The 14,769-nt window shown below is 41.1% G+C and overlaps 1 protein-coding gene across 1 annotated transcript; it reads left to right on the top strand.

Annotated features, from left to right (window-relative positions):
• Positions 1-1,842: 1,842 nt before the first annotated feature.
• On the top strand, positions 1,843-14,389 carry Tsp_05273 (CCR4-Not complex component, Not1 superfamily). The gene is made up of 20 exons (XM_003371560.1): positions 1,843-2,037; positions 2,465-2,595; positions 2,656-2,791; positions 2,850-2,957; positions 3,571-4,246; positions 4,318-4,404; positions 5,133-5,335; positions 5,398-5,522; positions 5,592-5,836; positions 5,935-6,053; positions 6,165-6,308; positions 6,377-6,556; positions 7,085-7,219; positions 7,322-7,495; positions 7,625-7,894; positions 7,951-8,471; positions 8,658-9,398; positions 10,053-11,549; positions 13,818-13,880; positions 14,326-14,389. Exons 1-20 carry the CDS (start codon positions 1,843-1,845, stop codon positions 14,387-14,389), a joined length of 5,814 nt encoding a protein of 1,937 aa, XP_003371608.1.
• Positions 14,390-14,769: the final 380 nt, after the last annotated feature.

Here is a 14,769-nt window from a genome sequence, read left to right as displayed (position 1 = left end):
GTATATTATTATAATAATAGAGCAAGGATTTTCAAAGTAACTGAGCGGCATTACGCAAATTCTCAACTAAAAAGTGCTGCTTTATCAATCGTTTTCATTATTAATAATAGCATGAGGTTACATTATTAAATGTTGCGTATTAAATGAGGGTAATGTTCGCAAAATTTATTGTGAGGTTTTGGGCGACTCAATTGTATTGTAAGCTGTTATTTAATTATTTTTCATTGTTAAGTTGTCTTATGAGAAAATTGACTGCTTGTTGTTGTAAAATTAGTATGTATTATATTCATGAAATTATTAGGTATATTGTTTTATTTTTCTGAAAGTTAAGTTACATACAGTTTATGCAAGTGTCACCTATATACATATGACAAATTTTTCTGCTTTTTAAAACGTTTTTATTTATTATTTACTTTTAAAACATCGCATAATTAATGAAGTATTGTAAATTCGCACAGTAAATAATTTTTTTGGTGTTTATGAAGCATTTAGATTTTTGTTATTTCTATTACAGTAAACCTTCATACCTGCAAGTTCATTTACCGTATATATTAGCGTTAGTTATTTAGTATTTATTGGTCGTGAAGTTGTGAAAAGTTGTGCTCGAAGTTTCTTCTAGCCTTAAGGTCACTGTTTAGTGGTTGACGTTCTTCTTACGCTTAGTATTTTTTTTTGTATTTGAAATCGTCAGTGATATTCCTTGATACTTATCGTAAGTAATTATTTTATTCGAACATTTTAAAGTATATTATTTAAGAATTTATTTCGTTAAATTTGTTAATTATTTTTTAATTTTCACATATATTAGTAAAGTGACTATTATGAACAGTTATTAATTTTTGTATTTTATCTTGGTTATTATCTGTTTGTTTTCACTTAATTGTTTTGACATTGTGGTGTGACCTATTTTCAGATATTTTTATTTTTTAAGAACGAAGATTAGTTTTCTAGTTATTGACTGTATTTCCTGTTGCGATTTTCGAATAATAAGGTACTAATTCTAGAGTTCATGAAATAATTTATATGTAAATATGTATTGAATGCTTTTGACTTCACATGATATTGCCTGTTTACTTTTACCACAAGCCTTCTTATAGTGTGATTTTAATTTCAAACTTCGAGTTTCTGCGTTTTGGTAAATGCTTTTGACTTCACATGAGATTGCCTGTTTACTTTTATCATAAGCCTTCTTATCGTGTGATTTTAATTTCAAACTTCGAGTTTCTGCGTTTTGGTTGAAGTGAAATTTTTAATGTGAATGGAAGTGATATTTAAGGTTTAAATGTTCTTTTTTCGTTTTTAACCGTGTATTAACGTTAACAGTTAACAATGTGTTGAATTTCAGAAGTGAAACGATGCTGTCGTGACCGGTGCTGTATCAGCTGTGCCAGGCTTGTAGCGTTTTATTCCTTGCAATCAGGTTATATTTGTAAATAATTGTTTCCTCGTTTTCCATTCCTACTGTTCAGGCAAGTACAGTTGAAAATTTTTAACTCATTTTCATGTATAATATTTTATAGAATTTTGTTGTTTTATTTAAATCACTGATTTGCCGATTCACTGAACGCCCGCCGAGGCATTATGCTATGAGCGCAGTTTTGTCGTTGCTGTGTGAAACATTACAAAGTAAGCAATTTTTAGTTGTGTTTTAACTGTAAAAATAACTGGAAATATACAGTGCCACTACTGAAATGGATAGTCAACGATTTCTAGACTGTCTGATTATTTTGAACAGTTTGTGTATTGATTTATTTTTTGTTTCACTTGTTAAATGTTATAAGTTTCTGTTTTTCGATATTCATTTGTTAAATTTATGTTTATATATTGTGTATTGTTTATAGTATGGATTCATCTGGAGAGCCCAAATTTGTGTCGTTTCTTCCTTGCGTAAAACAGATTGGTTACGCATTTACAAGCGATGTGGAAGCGTGTTTTCATTACATCAAAGATGAATTTCCGGCATACAGCGTTTGTCCAACTTCTGTTGCAGAATTTATAGCGTATATGTTGGAAGATTGCTCGAAAAAGCATGTCGAGGTGGATAATTGTTTTAAAAATCGTGGATGTTTATTGTTAAACTTTTTGCTGTAGTCTAAAGATTGGTTCGAAGAAGCGCAGGATGTTAATTCGTGGCATCCGTTTATATTTGTCCAAGCCTTGCAAAAAGCGGTTTGTTACGAGAAAATCTCGAATTTTTTAAATTTACTTTAAAATTTATTTAGATACCAGATTTTCGTTGGTTGGATGTGGTGGCGGAATTCGATATGCCGAATTTTTATGTGCGAAATCGAGCCGCGCTTATGATGCTTACGGCTACGTTGAAGGCTGGACTTCAGGACACCGATTTTCCTATTTCCGTCTTGCTTAAACTATGGCGAAATCGAGAAGGACAAGTAAGAATGAAAAACTTTTAATATCTGATGAAATATGTTTTTTAATGATGTTGTATTATGTTTTTTTTCAGTTGTCTTGGATTGCTAGAATTCTTGAAAATCCCGATGTTTTCTGTTTCGCAGACTATCCTTATCGTAGTGTTACATTTGATAACGTACAGCTTAATTTCACCGAACCAATTCCAAAGGATATTGAAACCTGGTTTGCAGCGGAAAATTTGCATTTGAAAATTAAACGAAATTGATTAATTTATTTATTTAGGAAGTCGTTAGATTTGGTTGAAATACTGATTCAAATTGCGGATTGTTTGGATGATGTTTCACACGTGAATGAATGTTTCATTTATCCACTGCAAAATTGTCCGGAGCTTTTGGCTTTAACGCTGCTGCAGATACCTGTAAGTGATAATATTTGGTGTGTTTGTTGCCCATTGATTTTGATTTTTATTTTTGCAGAGTCCAGTTACGCCAACCCGTCGAGAAATTCTTCATTCAATGATGCCTTCCTTTTTGACAGCGCCCGCTACATCCATGCATATAATGAATTACGCCTGGAACGGAGGAGTAAGCTGTTGTTGGTTTTTCGTTTGCATTGATTTGTAAAATACTATCCATCTAGTTGCAAAACCAACATGCTTTCCGCAACATCATGTTGAAATCACTGGTTGACTTGTATCTGAAAAATCCCGATGATCAGACTGTTCTTGGAAAAATTTTGGATATATCCAACGAATTGAACGTAATAATTGTTGTTCATCTGTTTACTGGGGCAATGCTTAAAATGTATTATTTGAAAGAAAGTTAAAAAAAAATAACATTTTGATAAAAATGTTTAATAACTGTTTAAAAATAACAGCAGTAAATAAACAACTTGAGTTGGGGAAATTTGAAGCCGTCATTAAGCGCTGTTCGTTGCCTAAACAAAGTTGTGGTGTGATATTATTCTATAATGTTTGTTTGTTTGTTTGTTTTGTCAGGCTCTTGCGTCAGTATTCAATGTGGCCCAGTTGGATTTTATTATTGATTTGGCTTGTTTGGCCGGTAAGCGTGATTTGATCAAAGTCGATAAATGGTGCGCAGAAAAACTGAAAGAACACGGTGTATGTTTGTTTGTTTATTTGTATTTGTATCAATTTGGGAATTTGGATGTGTGGATGTTGAAATGCTAAATTTTCAGGATAAACTTGTGTCGGTATTTTTGCTTTACTTGAGGCGACGTTTTCCGGCCATGTTTGCGACCAGCCAGGCAGAAGTGGCCGCCAGCATGGCTACGTCGATACCGACGGTGCCGCCGGACTTTGTCCATCAGATGTTGACCACGATGCAGAATGCGTTCGTATCGCCGTCGATCGCATACGAACTGTCTCAGGTGATCAACCAGTGGCGCGACTATTTGAACCGCAACGCGCCCAGCCCGGTCGGTCCAGCTGCGCTTTACAGCGGTGCCGGTGCTTACAGCAGCAACAACGGCAGTAACAGCCTGGCCATGGGCACCAAGATGCTGGTGGAGCCGACGGCGGCCGTTCCGTTGGGTCAGTCGTTGTACGTTGGACCGAAGCCAACGGCCAACGTGGGCTACGGACAGACGATGTACGCGCCAGGGCCGAGTTTGGCGCCGTCGCCGTCCCACGGCTATCATCCGGCCCAGCAGCCTCTGCCTCAGCACGGTCACCATCCGCAGCAGCAGCACATCGATCCGACGATGTTAGCTGCTGCCGGCTTGGGTCCGCCGAACGGTGCGCCGCCGTTTCTGAATCAGCCTCCACAGCAGTTCAGTCCGGCGGTATTCAACCACGGCAATCCACCACCGGTGCGGCCGTATTATCCACCTGCACCGATGCACCCTCAAGAAGGTAAAAGAATAATAATCATGAATGCAAATAAAGCACCAACGGAGAATTATAATTCATTTTAATTACTTCAGCACCTTTGAAAGCGTTGCCACCGGTTTCTGGCTGGGGTGCCGGTTTTGCTCAAGCCGTGTATACGAATGGGTCAAGTAAACCACCGCGTAAGTGAATTTTTATTTTTTTTTGTTGGCTTCGGTTTTTTTTGTGTTAATTTCAAATTTTCCGCCTTTGCTTTTCGCACTACTCTTTTCATGCTTGTTCATTTATATAGTTGTTTGATTTTTAGTCGATTTCGCTTTCAGCAACATGCTTTTATGCAAATTTTACATTCTCTCTTGTTCTTCACGTGACCTCCTTTTGCTTTCTTTCTTTCTTTCTCTGACTCTCTCTCTCTCGTCTTTCTCTGTCTCTCTCCTTCTCTCTTTCCTTCTCTCTCTCTCGCTCTCTGTTGAACTTTGCCAAACCGAAACGGCATAATTAATATTGATAATATTCTTATCAACGGAAACGGGATGAAGTGCAGGAAATTGAATTTTGTTTATACAATTAAATATCGAGCGGGAAATTAGTAAAAATTATTTTTTTTAAATAGACTTAATTCATTGAAAAATTGTATGTATGTTGTTTTGTCGTGTAATTTTTTGCTTGTAAAATTATTTGGATGTAATTTCGAATGAAATTTTGTTCTGTGAATATATATATATATATTTAAATATTGTTAAGTTCATCTGCATCGTATTGATCGTATTAATTGAGCAAAACAGCAATACGATAACTCGAAGAGAAGCATGATTTATATGTATATATATATATATATATAATAAGATCAAGTTATGTCTTCTTTTGTTGTTCGTTATTATTGGTTGTGGATTTTTATTTTCTTTTTCAGCAGTGACGCAGATGCAAATGATGAGCAATTTGCCAGATCTTTCTCCAAGTGACGGGCAACAAATGTACTCCAATGATGTGCAAGAAGAAGTGAACGGTTATTTCAGACAAGTCTACGCCCACGCCGATGCTAACGGGATAACTGTGGAAAATTTTTTGGAAATTCTCCGCCGATGTCGTGATTCGAAAGATAAACGTGAAAAAGTGAATTTTTTTGTTTCAGTTTCGTATAATTTATTAATTGTTTTTTAAAAATTACTTTTCAGGAGGTCGCTTCGTGCATGTTGAAAAATTTATTCGATGAATATCGCTTTTTCAACGAGTATCCTGAACAAGAATTGATGAAAACGGGCCAAATTTTTGGTGGAGTTTTGCGGGATAATCTCGTGACGTGAGTTGTGTTTGTTTTGGTCTGTTTGAATAATTTATTTTTTTTTTTCAAAAAAAAATTTTTTTTCAGAGGTATTACATTTTTCTTCGGTTTGCGTATTATGGTCGAATCGTTGCGCCGTGGGCCAGGAACCAAGCTGTACGAATTTGGCCTGACAATGCTTCGTTGCTTCAAAAGTCGGTTGAAAGATTATCCACGATACTGCTTGACCATTATGTCACAAGTGCCTCACTTTTCCCAGTTTCCGGTCATGCTGAGGGAATACGTGGCCGCGGGCAGTAAAGGCAATGACCCGTTTCCATTGTCTCAGCCTCGTAGGTTTTTCTCCATTGTTTCTGCTCTCTCTTCTGTCATTCGTTGTAACCTGCGCTTCGAGTTTACGATAATCGCTTTATTCTGCGTCCCGTTCCAGAAAGCAGCACACTCGCTCTGCCGTCGCCGTCGTCGATGGTCACTAGTTCGTCCACTGTTCAATCGACAACAACACCGACGATTGCAATGACTACAACTACGACTTCAGAAATGAGAACAGTGAGTATATATAGTAGAAGAAAAAAAGTTTTTGTTCTGATGATAATATTTTAATTGTGAATATTTTAATTTCTTCTTTCCCTCCCTACTCTTCTCTTCTTATATTTTTAGCCATCGTTGGTTGGATCGAGCATTGAAACGTTGCTGAACGCCGGCGATCAAGGAAGTGCAAAAGTGTTGGAACCGAGTGATATCATACGCGAAAAGGTGGCATTTTTGTTCAACAATCTCAGTCAGGCCAATTTGAGCAGCAAAGTAAGTATATGAATTATTTTTTTCACTTCAATTTTGTTTTTAATTTTTTTTGCTTTTTTTTCTATCAGGTAACGGAAATGCACGAATTGTTGGATCGGAGCTTCTTTCCATGGCTAGCTCAGTATTTGGTGGTGCGACGTATCAGCACCGAAGCGAATTTCCATCATTTGTATTGCAGCTTTGTGACCGCTTTCAAGAGGCAAGTTTTCAGCGAAGCGACGCTGCAAGAAACGTTCAGGAATATCAAAGTAAAAATGAAGAAAACAGATTTCCCCTTTTGTTTCGTCCATTTCTACTAATTGCTGTGTGTTGTGCGGATTTAGATTCTGCTTCGAACTGATAAGATGTTGGCCAATTTTACCGATCGCATGTTGTTGAAAAATTTGGGTCATTGGTTGGGCATGATCACAATTGGCCAAGAGCAGCCAATCTTATCCAAGGTACGCGATCAATCATCATTGTTTTTCTGCCATATTTGCAATGATATGTGTGACCTCTGCTTCTTGCAATAGCTTCTTTGTTTTATTATTATTATTATTCTTATTATTGCTTTTTTCTCCTAGTACTTGGATTTGAAATCATTGTTGGTAGAAGCTTTCTGGAAAGGTCAACAGGAGTTGATTTATGTCGTCCCATTTACGGCTAAAGTTTTGGAATCTTGCGCCAACAATAAGGTTATTATTCTTATTCTTATTCTTCTTATCTTGTTTGACCGTCTCTTTTTCTTTTATTTTGATTGTATGTAGAAAAAAAGAGATGTTTTTTTTGTTTTATAGATTTTTCACGTAAATTGTCCTTGGACGTTGAATATTCTTGGCGTTTTGCGTGAAATACACGAACAAGAGGGTTTGAAGTTGAATTTGAAATTCGAAATTGAAGTCCTGTATCGTCATTTGAAAATTGAATTGGAGGTACTTACTTGTACAGCTGTATGAAATATTATGACCCACACTCCCGATTGGTGGTGATATTTGATGAAAATGGAGCTTGTCGTTCAAATTTTTTTCTTTCAGGCGATCAAAGTCGGCACCGTGTTGAGATGCCCGCACATGATCCACATGTGCATGACCGAACCGCAACTCGGCGGCTCTTCGGAATTCGACCCGCGCTGCGTGACCCTTCTGGAGGGCACCATGTATCTCGACTCGCCGCTGTCGTTCGGCATGGAAATCGAAACCCAAGAGGTGGTAGTACCTCCGCGCGAACAGCCGCCGCCGCCTCCTCCTCCTCCTCCTCCTCCTCCACCGTTACCAGTGGCTCCCCCGCCGGTGATCACGTCAACGTCAGCGTCGTCGTCGTCGTCAATTACCCAACAGCAAGTGTTTTCGATGACCGAAGCGGGCTTGAGTTCGATCGAGAACAGTCTGCCGGCTTTGCCTCGGTTCTCCTACGACGACATCGGCGACTTCAACACGCTGCTTTCGTGCATCATGATCAACCCGTCCATTGAACTTTTCCACCTCTATCCGGACATGAAGAGAGCCGTCAAGCCGGCCATTGAAATGTCGGTTCGAGAACTGTTGACGCCAGTTACAGAACGGGCGTTGAAAGTCGCCTTGACCACGACCGAATGCATCGTACGCAAGGTGAGTTGATGAACAAATGTGTGGAGATGAGCTTTTGACATTTCGTCCTATTTCAGGATTTCGCTTTGGAAACCGACGAAAATCGCATGCGCATGTGCGCGCACAACATGCTGCGCTCGTTGGCTTCGGGCCTGGCGTTGGTGACTTGCCGTGAACCGTTGGCGTTCAACATCCACGGCTATTTCAAGCAGACGTTTTTCGCCAACCAGCGAACCGCCACCAACGAAGAGAACCGTATGATTGACGAAGCGGCTGACATGATCTGCAACGACAACATCGAAATGACCCAATGCTTTCTGATCAAAGCCGCCTGCGAGCGGGCGCTCGAAGAGATCGACAAGCGTCTGAGTCGCGACTACGAGATGCGCGTCGCCGCCAGACGCGAGGGTCGCTGTTGGCTCGACGTGACCGGCGTGACCATAACCGGCACCGAAGAGAGCCTGAGCGCCATGATCGCCTGCCGAACGGCCAGGGTGCTGCACACGCGCGAGCAACTCCAACGCCAAGTGGCCATCTACGCCGAAATGGGCACCGCGATCGCCGGCTTCCGACCCACGCCCCCCGACTACGGTACTATGTCCGGCCTCCCTGGTGTGGGCCTTATTGTCGGCAGCAGCGTCTCCGGCACGACCGCCGCCGCTGCCGCCGCTGCTGCCGCTGCCGCCGCCGCCGCCGCCGCGGCACCGCCGACGTTGAACATGATGACGACTGTCGGCGGTAACGTCTCGAACATCACTGTACCGATAAATACTACATATTCGAGATTATTGCTGGACGAGCAGCATCTGTTCCAACTGATGCTGATGAAAGTGGACAGTTTGTTGCGCGTCGAACATATCGGCGTCGAACCGATCGCCGTCGTCTACCCGACCGTGACGACCATACGGGATGCGATCGCCGTCGCCGAGGCGAATTCGCACGAATTCGACGCCGCTGCCACTTCTCTGGTCAGCAAAGTTGTCCGCATATTTTTCGACAACTTTGTCGTCGGTGCTGACCATAACTTTTGCCTCGTCCTGATTGATATGTTCCGTTTCGTCGTGGTCGACTTGATAGTCGTCCGCGAATTACGCTGGGTTCAACGGTCTGTATTGAACGCGTTGAACGAATGCCGGATTGAATCCCGCTTCAATCTTTTTTCCGTTGACTTTTTACTTCGCCACCGACTTTTGTGTCCAGTCGGTTATGACGTCCAAATGGCCGCCTGGCTCGACGAACGGGGCCAGGGTCGACCGCTGCCGTTGGTGGTACAATTTGCTCAACAGCTGCTGCGCGTGTTTTTGATCGACAGCGGCGCCGGTACCGGTGAACAATACCAGCAACGGTTGCAAGTTGCTGCCGAAACCGACTTTTCGAACACCATCACTGCATTGGCCAAACTACTCGTACCGGCTGCCGTGGTCGACAAACGGGCCGCTCTGTTCGAGCGGTTGCGTAACATGCCGCCGCACAGTCTGACCAACGCAATCGTCTACACGCTGCCGACCGGCAGCATGCCGACCACGTTGGTCCTCGAAAACGTGCCGCCTCAACACCAACACCAGCAGCAGCCCCAGCAGCAGCAACAACAACATCAACACCAGCATCATCTCCACCAGCACCTCCACCACCATCACCAACCGCAGCAGCAGCAGCCAATCGTCGGTCAGTCGCCGTTGATGGTCAACAACGCCCAAACTAGTGCTGCGGCAGCTGCCGCAGCGGCCGCAGCCGTAGCCGGGAACATGTATCCGCCGCAGGCTGCGTACCCGCAGCAACTTTACCCCAAACACCCTCCACAACTGCCGGCTGGTAGCGTCGAAATGCACCATCATCACCACCATCACCTGCATCCGCAGCAGCAGCTACAGCAACAGCAACTGCAGCAGCAGCAACAGCAACTGCAGCAACAGCAACTGCAACAGCAGCAACTACAGCAGCATCAACTACAACAGCAACAGCTGCAGCAACCCCAGCAACAGCAACAACTACAGCAGCCTCAGCAACAACTACAGCAGCCCCAGCAACAACTACAGCAACAGCAGCCGCAGCAGCAACTGCAGCAGCAACAACAGCCGATGATGCTGATGATGGAAGACGACCCGGTCGTTTTTCACGACAAAATGGAACGCATCATGCGCGAATGGGTTTGCTTGTACAATACGTCGCCCTATTTCAGAGATGTAGACAAAGCGGAAAATGCCACAATAGTCCAATTGTCGAGCTGCATGGTGTTCAAGTCGGACGAGTCGATGGCGCGCTTTTTCCGCGTCTGCATGGAAATGTGCATCGACCTGTGCCACCGGGCGTTGGCCGACACCTCCGCACCCATGCACGTGGTGCGCACTCGCTGCTATCACACGCTCGACGCCTACGTCGCCATCGTCACACTGTCGATACGCCGCGTCAGCGACGACAAGCCGCCCGCGGTGCGCATCAATCTCTACATCCGGCTGTTGGGCGTGATCACCGCTGGCCTGGTGCACGACCTCGAAACCAGACGGAACGACTTCAAGTGCATGCCCTACCAGCGGCTGTTGACGGCGGTTTTTGTCCAAATGACCGATCCCGATCCGCTGCACGTCGACTCGACCGTCCAGCAGCAGTTGATCTCGTCCTTTTGCAACACCATGCACATGATTCGACCCGAAGAAGCGCCGCTGTTCGTGCTCGCCTGGTTGGAAATTGTCAGCCACCGGGTGGTATTGGGCCGTCTGCTCGGTTCGTCGACGCCCGATTCGAAGTGTTGGGAAATGTACGCGACGTTGTTGTTGGATTTGTTCCGCTTTTTGGCGCCATTTTTGCGCAATTTGATCTTCGACAAGGCCATCTCGACCGTCTACCGTAGTCTGATGCGTTTGCTGTTGGTTCTGTTGCACGATTTTCCCGAACTGTTGTGCGACTACCATTTTCCCATCTGCGACATCATACCGGCCAATTGTGTCCAATTGCGCAATTTGATCATATCCGCATATCCGAGGTCTATACGTCTGCCCGACCCCTACCTGCCAATACCTCAGTTGGAATTGTTGCCCGAAATGAGCGTCAGTCCTCGAATCACGGTCAATTTGGACGACCAAATGCAGTCCTATTCGTTCAAAGCCGAACTGGACGCGTATTTGAAAAATCGCGCACCGGTCGGCTTTTTGTCCGGTTTGAGGGGCAAATTGCAAGTGTCGAACGACGCCGGTTCCAAATACAACGTGTCGATGGTCAACACGCTGGTCTTGTACGTCGGCGTCCAGGCGATCCAGGCGATCGCGCGCAACGACCAACGCCCCAACGTCAGTACGGTTGCCCACACCGCCCACATGGATATATTCCAAAATTTGGCCGTCGATTTGGACAACGAGGGTCGATATTTGTTTTTCAACGCCATCGCCAACCAACTCCGCTATCCCAACATGCATACGTTGTACTTCAGTTCGGCGTTGATGTATTTGTTTTTGGAAGCGAACACCGAAACTATACAAGAACAAATCACTAGGGTGCTTTTCGAACGGCTGGCCGCCTTGAGACCCCACCCGTGGGGATTGTTGATGACATTTACGGAAATTATTCAAAATCCCGTGTACAAATTTTGGTCGCACAATTTTGTCCGCTGTTCGCCGGAAGTGGAAAAATTGATGGAAGATGTTGCCCGTTCCGGTATGGGTCGACATGCTTACAACAAAGCGTTGGAACAACAGCAGCAGCAACAGCAACAACAACAGCCAGAGCAACAACAACAACAACAACAACAACAATCACAACAACAACCACAACAGCAACAACAACAACAGTAAAATTGTACATCTGAAAATTTGAAGAGGTTAGAAAAAGATACAATCTATCTAATCTATATCTATACGTAAGCATACTGGCATTTCAGGAAATGTAGAGAGTATATAATATTTTTGTCTTTATATAACATTTAATCTTACTGTGTATGCTTGCCGAGATGAATTTTTCACAACATAACAAACGTTGTTTTATAATGTTAAACAAAACGAGAAAACGGTTGTTGTTAATGTTGTTGTTGTCGTCGTTTTGTTGTTTTGTTGTTGTTGTTGTTGGTTTATTACAAAATGTGTATTATATTTAGCTGTTTCATTATTACGTCGCGAGTACAACTCGTATTTATTTTCCAACGTTTTCTATTTTTCCCCTTTTTCTTTCATTTTTCATTCTGTGTATTTTTGTGTACGTTTACGGTTTTTTCTTTATTGCAGTAATGTAATTGCAGTTATTATTATTATTATTATTATTATTGTTTATTAGTTTTTTGAAGAACAAATGATGACGAAGACGATTTGGACAACAATATTCTTATTCTGTTCCATTTTCTGTACAGCCGAAACAAGCAACTCGGGCGTTGCAACTGCCAACATTTCCCCGTCCATGTGTGAAACGGTTACAAGATGCTGTCGTATATATTTATATTGTATGAGAAAATATTGTAAATTTATATTTATTTATTATTTTTCATTTTACCCGACTTTTCATGCCACAGTTGGCTTGAAACTGACCGACTGAATGAAAATACTAGACTTTTCCTCTCTGTCTATCTAACTTTTCTGCTTTTTCTTTTCTACAAACAAAAAAGTTGAAAAATTTTTTTCATGCATTGTTTTCTTTTTTTGTTCATTTTCAGCATAATAAAAATTAAAATTAAAACCCTGTTGTTCACTGAGAGAGAGAGAGAGAGAGAGAGAGAGAGAGAGAGAGAAATAATCCGGCTGAAGCACGGTTGTTTCGAGCTTTTAACCAACATATTTTTTCTCAAATTTATATTTATAAAACAATTGAAAAACGTCCGTTGTCTATTGAAAAATGATACTTTGTTTTTTTATCATCTCAACAGACAGAAAAGAGAAGAGAAAAAATTTAATTTAAAAAACTACTGTAAAAAATGCAAATTATTTTCCTTTTTTCCCCCTTCGGTCCTGAAAAACGTTGCCTACTGTAGCAGTAGTTGTTATTTTTTGAAATTGCTCGCGAAAATAGGTAATTTTGTTTCCTTTCTTTATTTCTTTCTTTTGGTTCACAAAATTTCCCATTTCGCTGCTTCATTTCCCGCGCACTTGTTCTCCGAATTCACCAAAATCACCAAAAAGCATACATACATACATATATATATATATATATATATATATATATATATAGTTGATTAATTTTCAAAGTATTTTTTTTTATTTCAAATTTTACAGTTTACAGGTGTAATTTGAAAAATAACAATGCAAAATTCAAATTTGTCGGATTGCCGTCCGTTGGTGGTCGGTCGATACATTTAATGGTCGACAATTACATTTAATAATAATGATACTTTTTTTTCAAATTTAGTTACGTCATCACGTACGACGAATTTGATTGGTCGAAACAAGACTTGAACATCACCAATACAGAAGAGCGTTTCGACACGCAGCGGCCGATTCACTCGTACTGTTTTCAGTGGCTGCAGTAGCCGCTCAGTGGCTGTGGTGAATGTTGCTTGTTTTTTGTTATTATTATTATTATTATCATTGTTCGCTTGATGGATGTTGTTTTGTTAAATTTTATTTTTTCAAGTTCAATTTTTCTTGTAGACTGTATCAACAGAATTACGATTGTATTCATGGATCGTTCGCAAGATACCGACGAACTGTCGGATATTGTTCAATCGGACGAAAGTTATGCTCTATTCAGTTGAGTATCATTTTAAATAAATATATAATAAGAATAATAATATTATTATTATTGTATTTTTTTTTCATAATTTCAGAACAAATCACCAGTGGTATGATCGAGTTCAGCGAAATCACGGCCGACGATGTGATTTCAGAATTGAATTCGGACGAAGACGACAACTGCCAACTTGGCACGGCCAAGGATATAATTTCTGAACTGAATTCGTCCGAACACTTGTCCGGTATAGTTCAGTTTCGACGAGTGAAATTTTGAATATTAATTTTCATTTTCCATTCAGATGTCCTTACCGACAGCATGATGCAATTTGTTCAGAATGGACAAGAGAACGACCAGTTGACAAGTAAATCTAATTAATAAATTTAAATATTCCATTGTTTGTTGGTCACAGAGTAGGGCGGGCCATCAGTGATTTGAATGAGCCAAATACAGCTTCTCAACAAACACAATGTGTGTGTGTGTGTGCATGGGTTGTGTCCATTTGTTTTTTTTCCTGCTACTTGTTTAGTGCTATTTTTGCTTTGACTCATCAACGGAAATGTTTTTTTTGCTGTTTCAGTTTCACTCGATGACCAATGTTTTTTGACCGTTCGTGATGACGTGTTGCAAGAATTCAACCATTTGTGCGACGACAAATTCCTTTCTTTCGTTGAAGTTAGTCGAATTTTTCCATTCATAATTTATTTCACTATTTTTTGTATAACATGAAAAATTGAAAAAAACAAAAACACGAATCTATTTTTGTACTTTTTTATACATATTAATAAATTAATGTTGTTTTGTTTCAGGAATTTGAACAAAAAATCAATGGAAAATCCGAACGAAAATAATCGTATTATCAGATCAGACTGACTGCTGTGCGATGCGATACCGGTTAATTCTCAACAACAACAACAAATTTATGCGCATTTTTGATTTTTTCCTTTTCTCAAATCTAAGCATTTCATCATCAACAGTAGCAGTATTTTTTGCGTTGGGTTTTTATTTTTTATTTTTTAGCTTTCAAGCCCCCCCCACCCTTCCCCCAGTATTTCATTTTTGTCCGGTTGGTCTGTTTGTCAATTTGTCTGTTCTCAACTGTGAGACGGATTTTGTTTTTTGTTTGTTTTTTTCTTCTCTTTTGATTTCCCCTCCCCAATTTTTATTTCGCTCGTGAGATCGGTGGTGAATCATCATCATCATCATCGTCATCATTGATTTGTTGTACCAATAAATCGAAATAACAACAAATT

The sequence above is a fragment of the Trichinella spiralis genome (assembly GCF_000181795.1).
Source record: "Trichinella spiralis strain ISS 195 chromosome Unknown Scfld9, whole genome shotgun sequence".
Classification (NCBI taxonomy): domain Eukaryota; kingdom Metazoa; phylum Nematoda; class Enoplea; order Trichinellida; family Trichinellidae; genus Trichinella; species Trichinella spiralis.
Note: the sequence above shows the minus strand (reverse complement) of the source record. Positions and strands in the feature narration are given on the sequence as shown.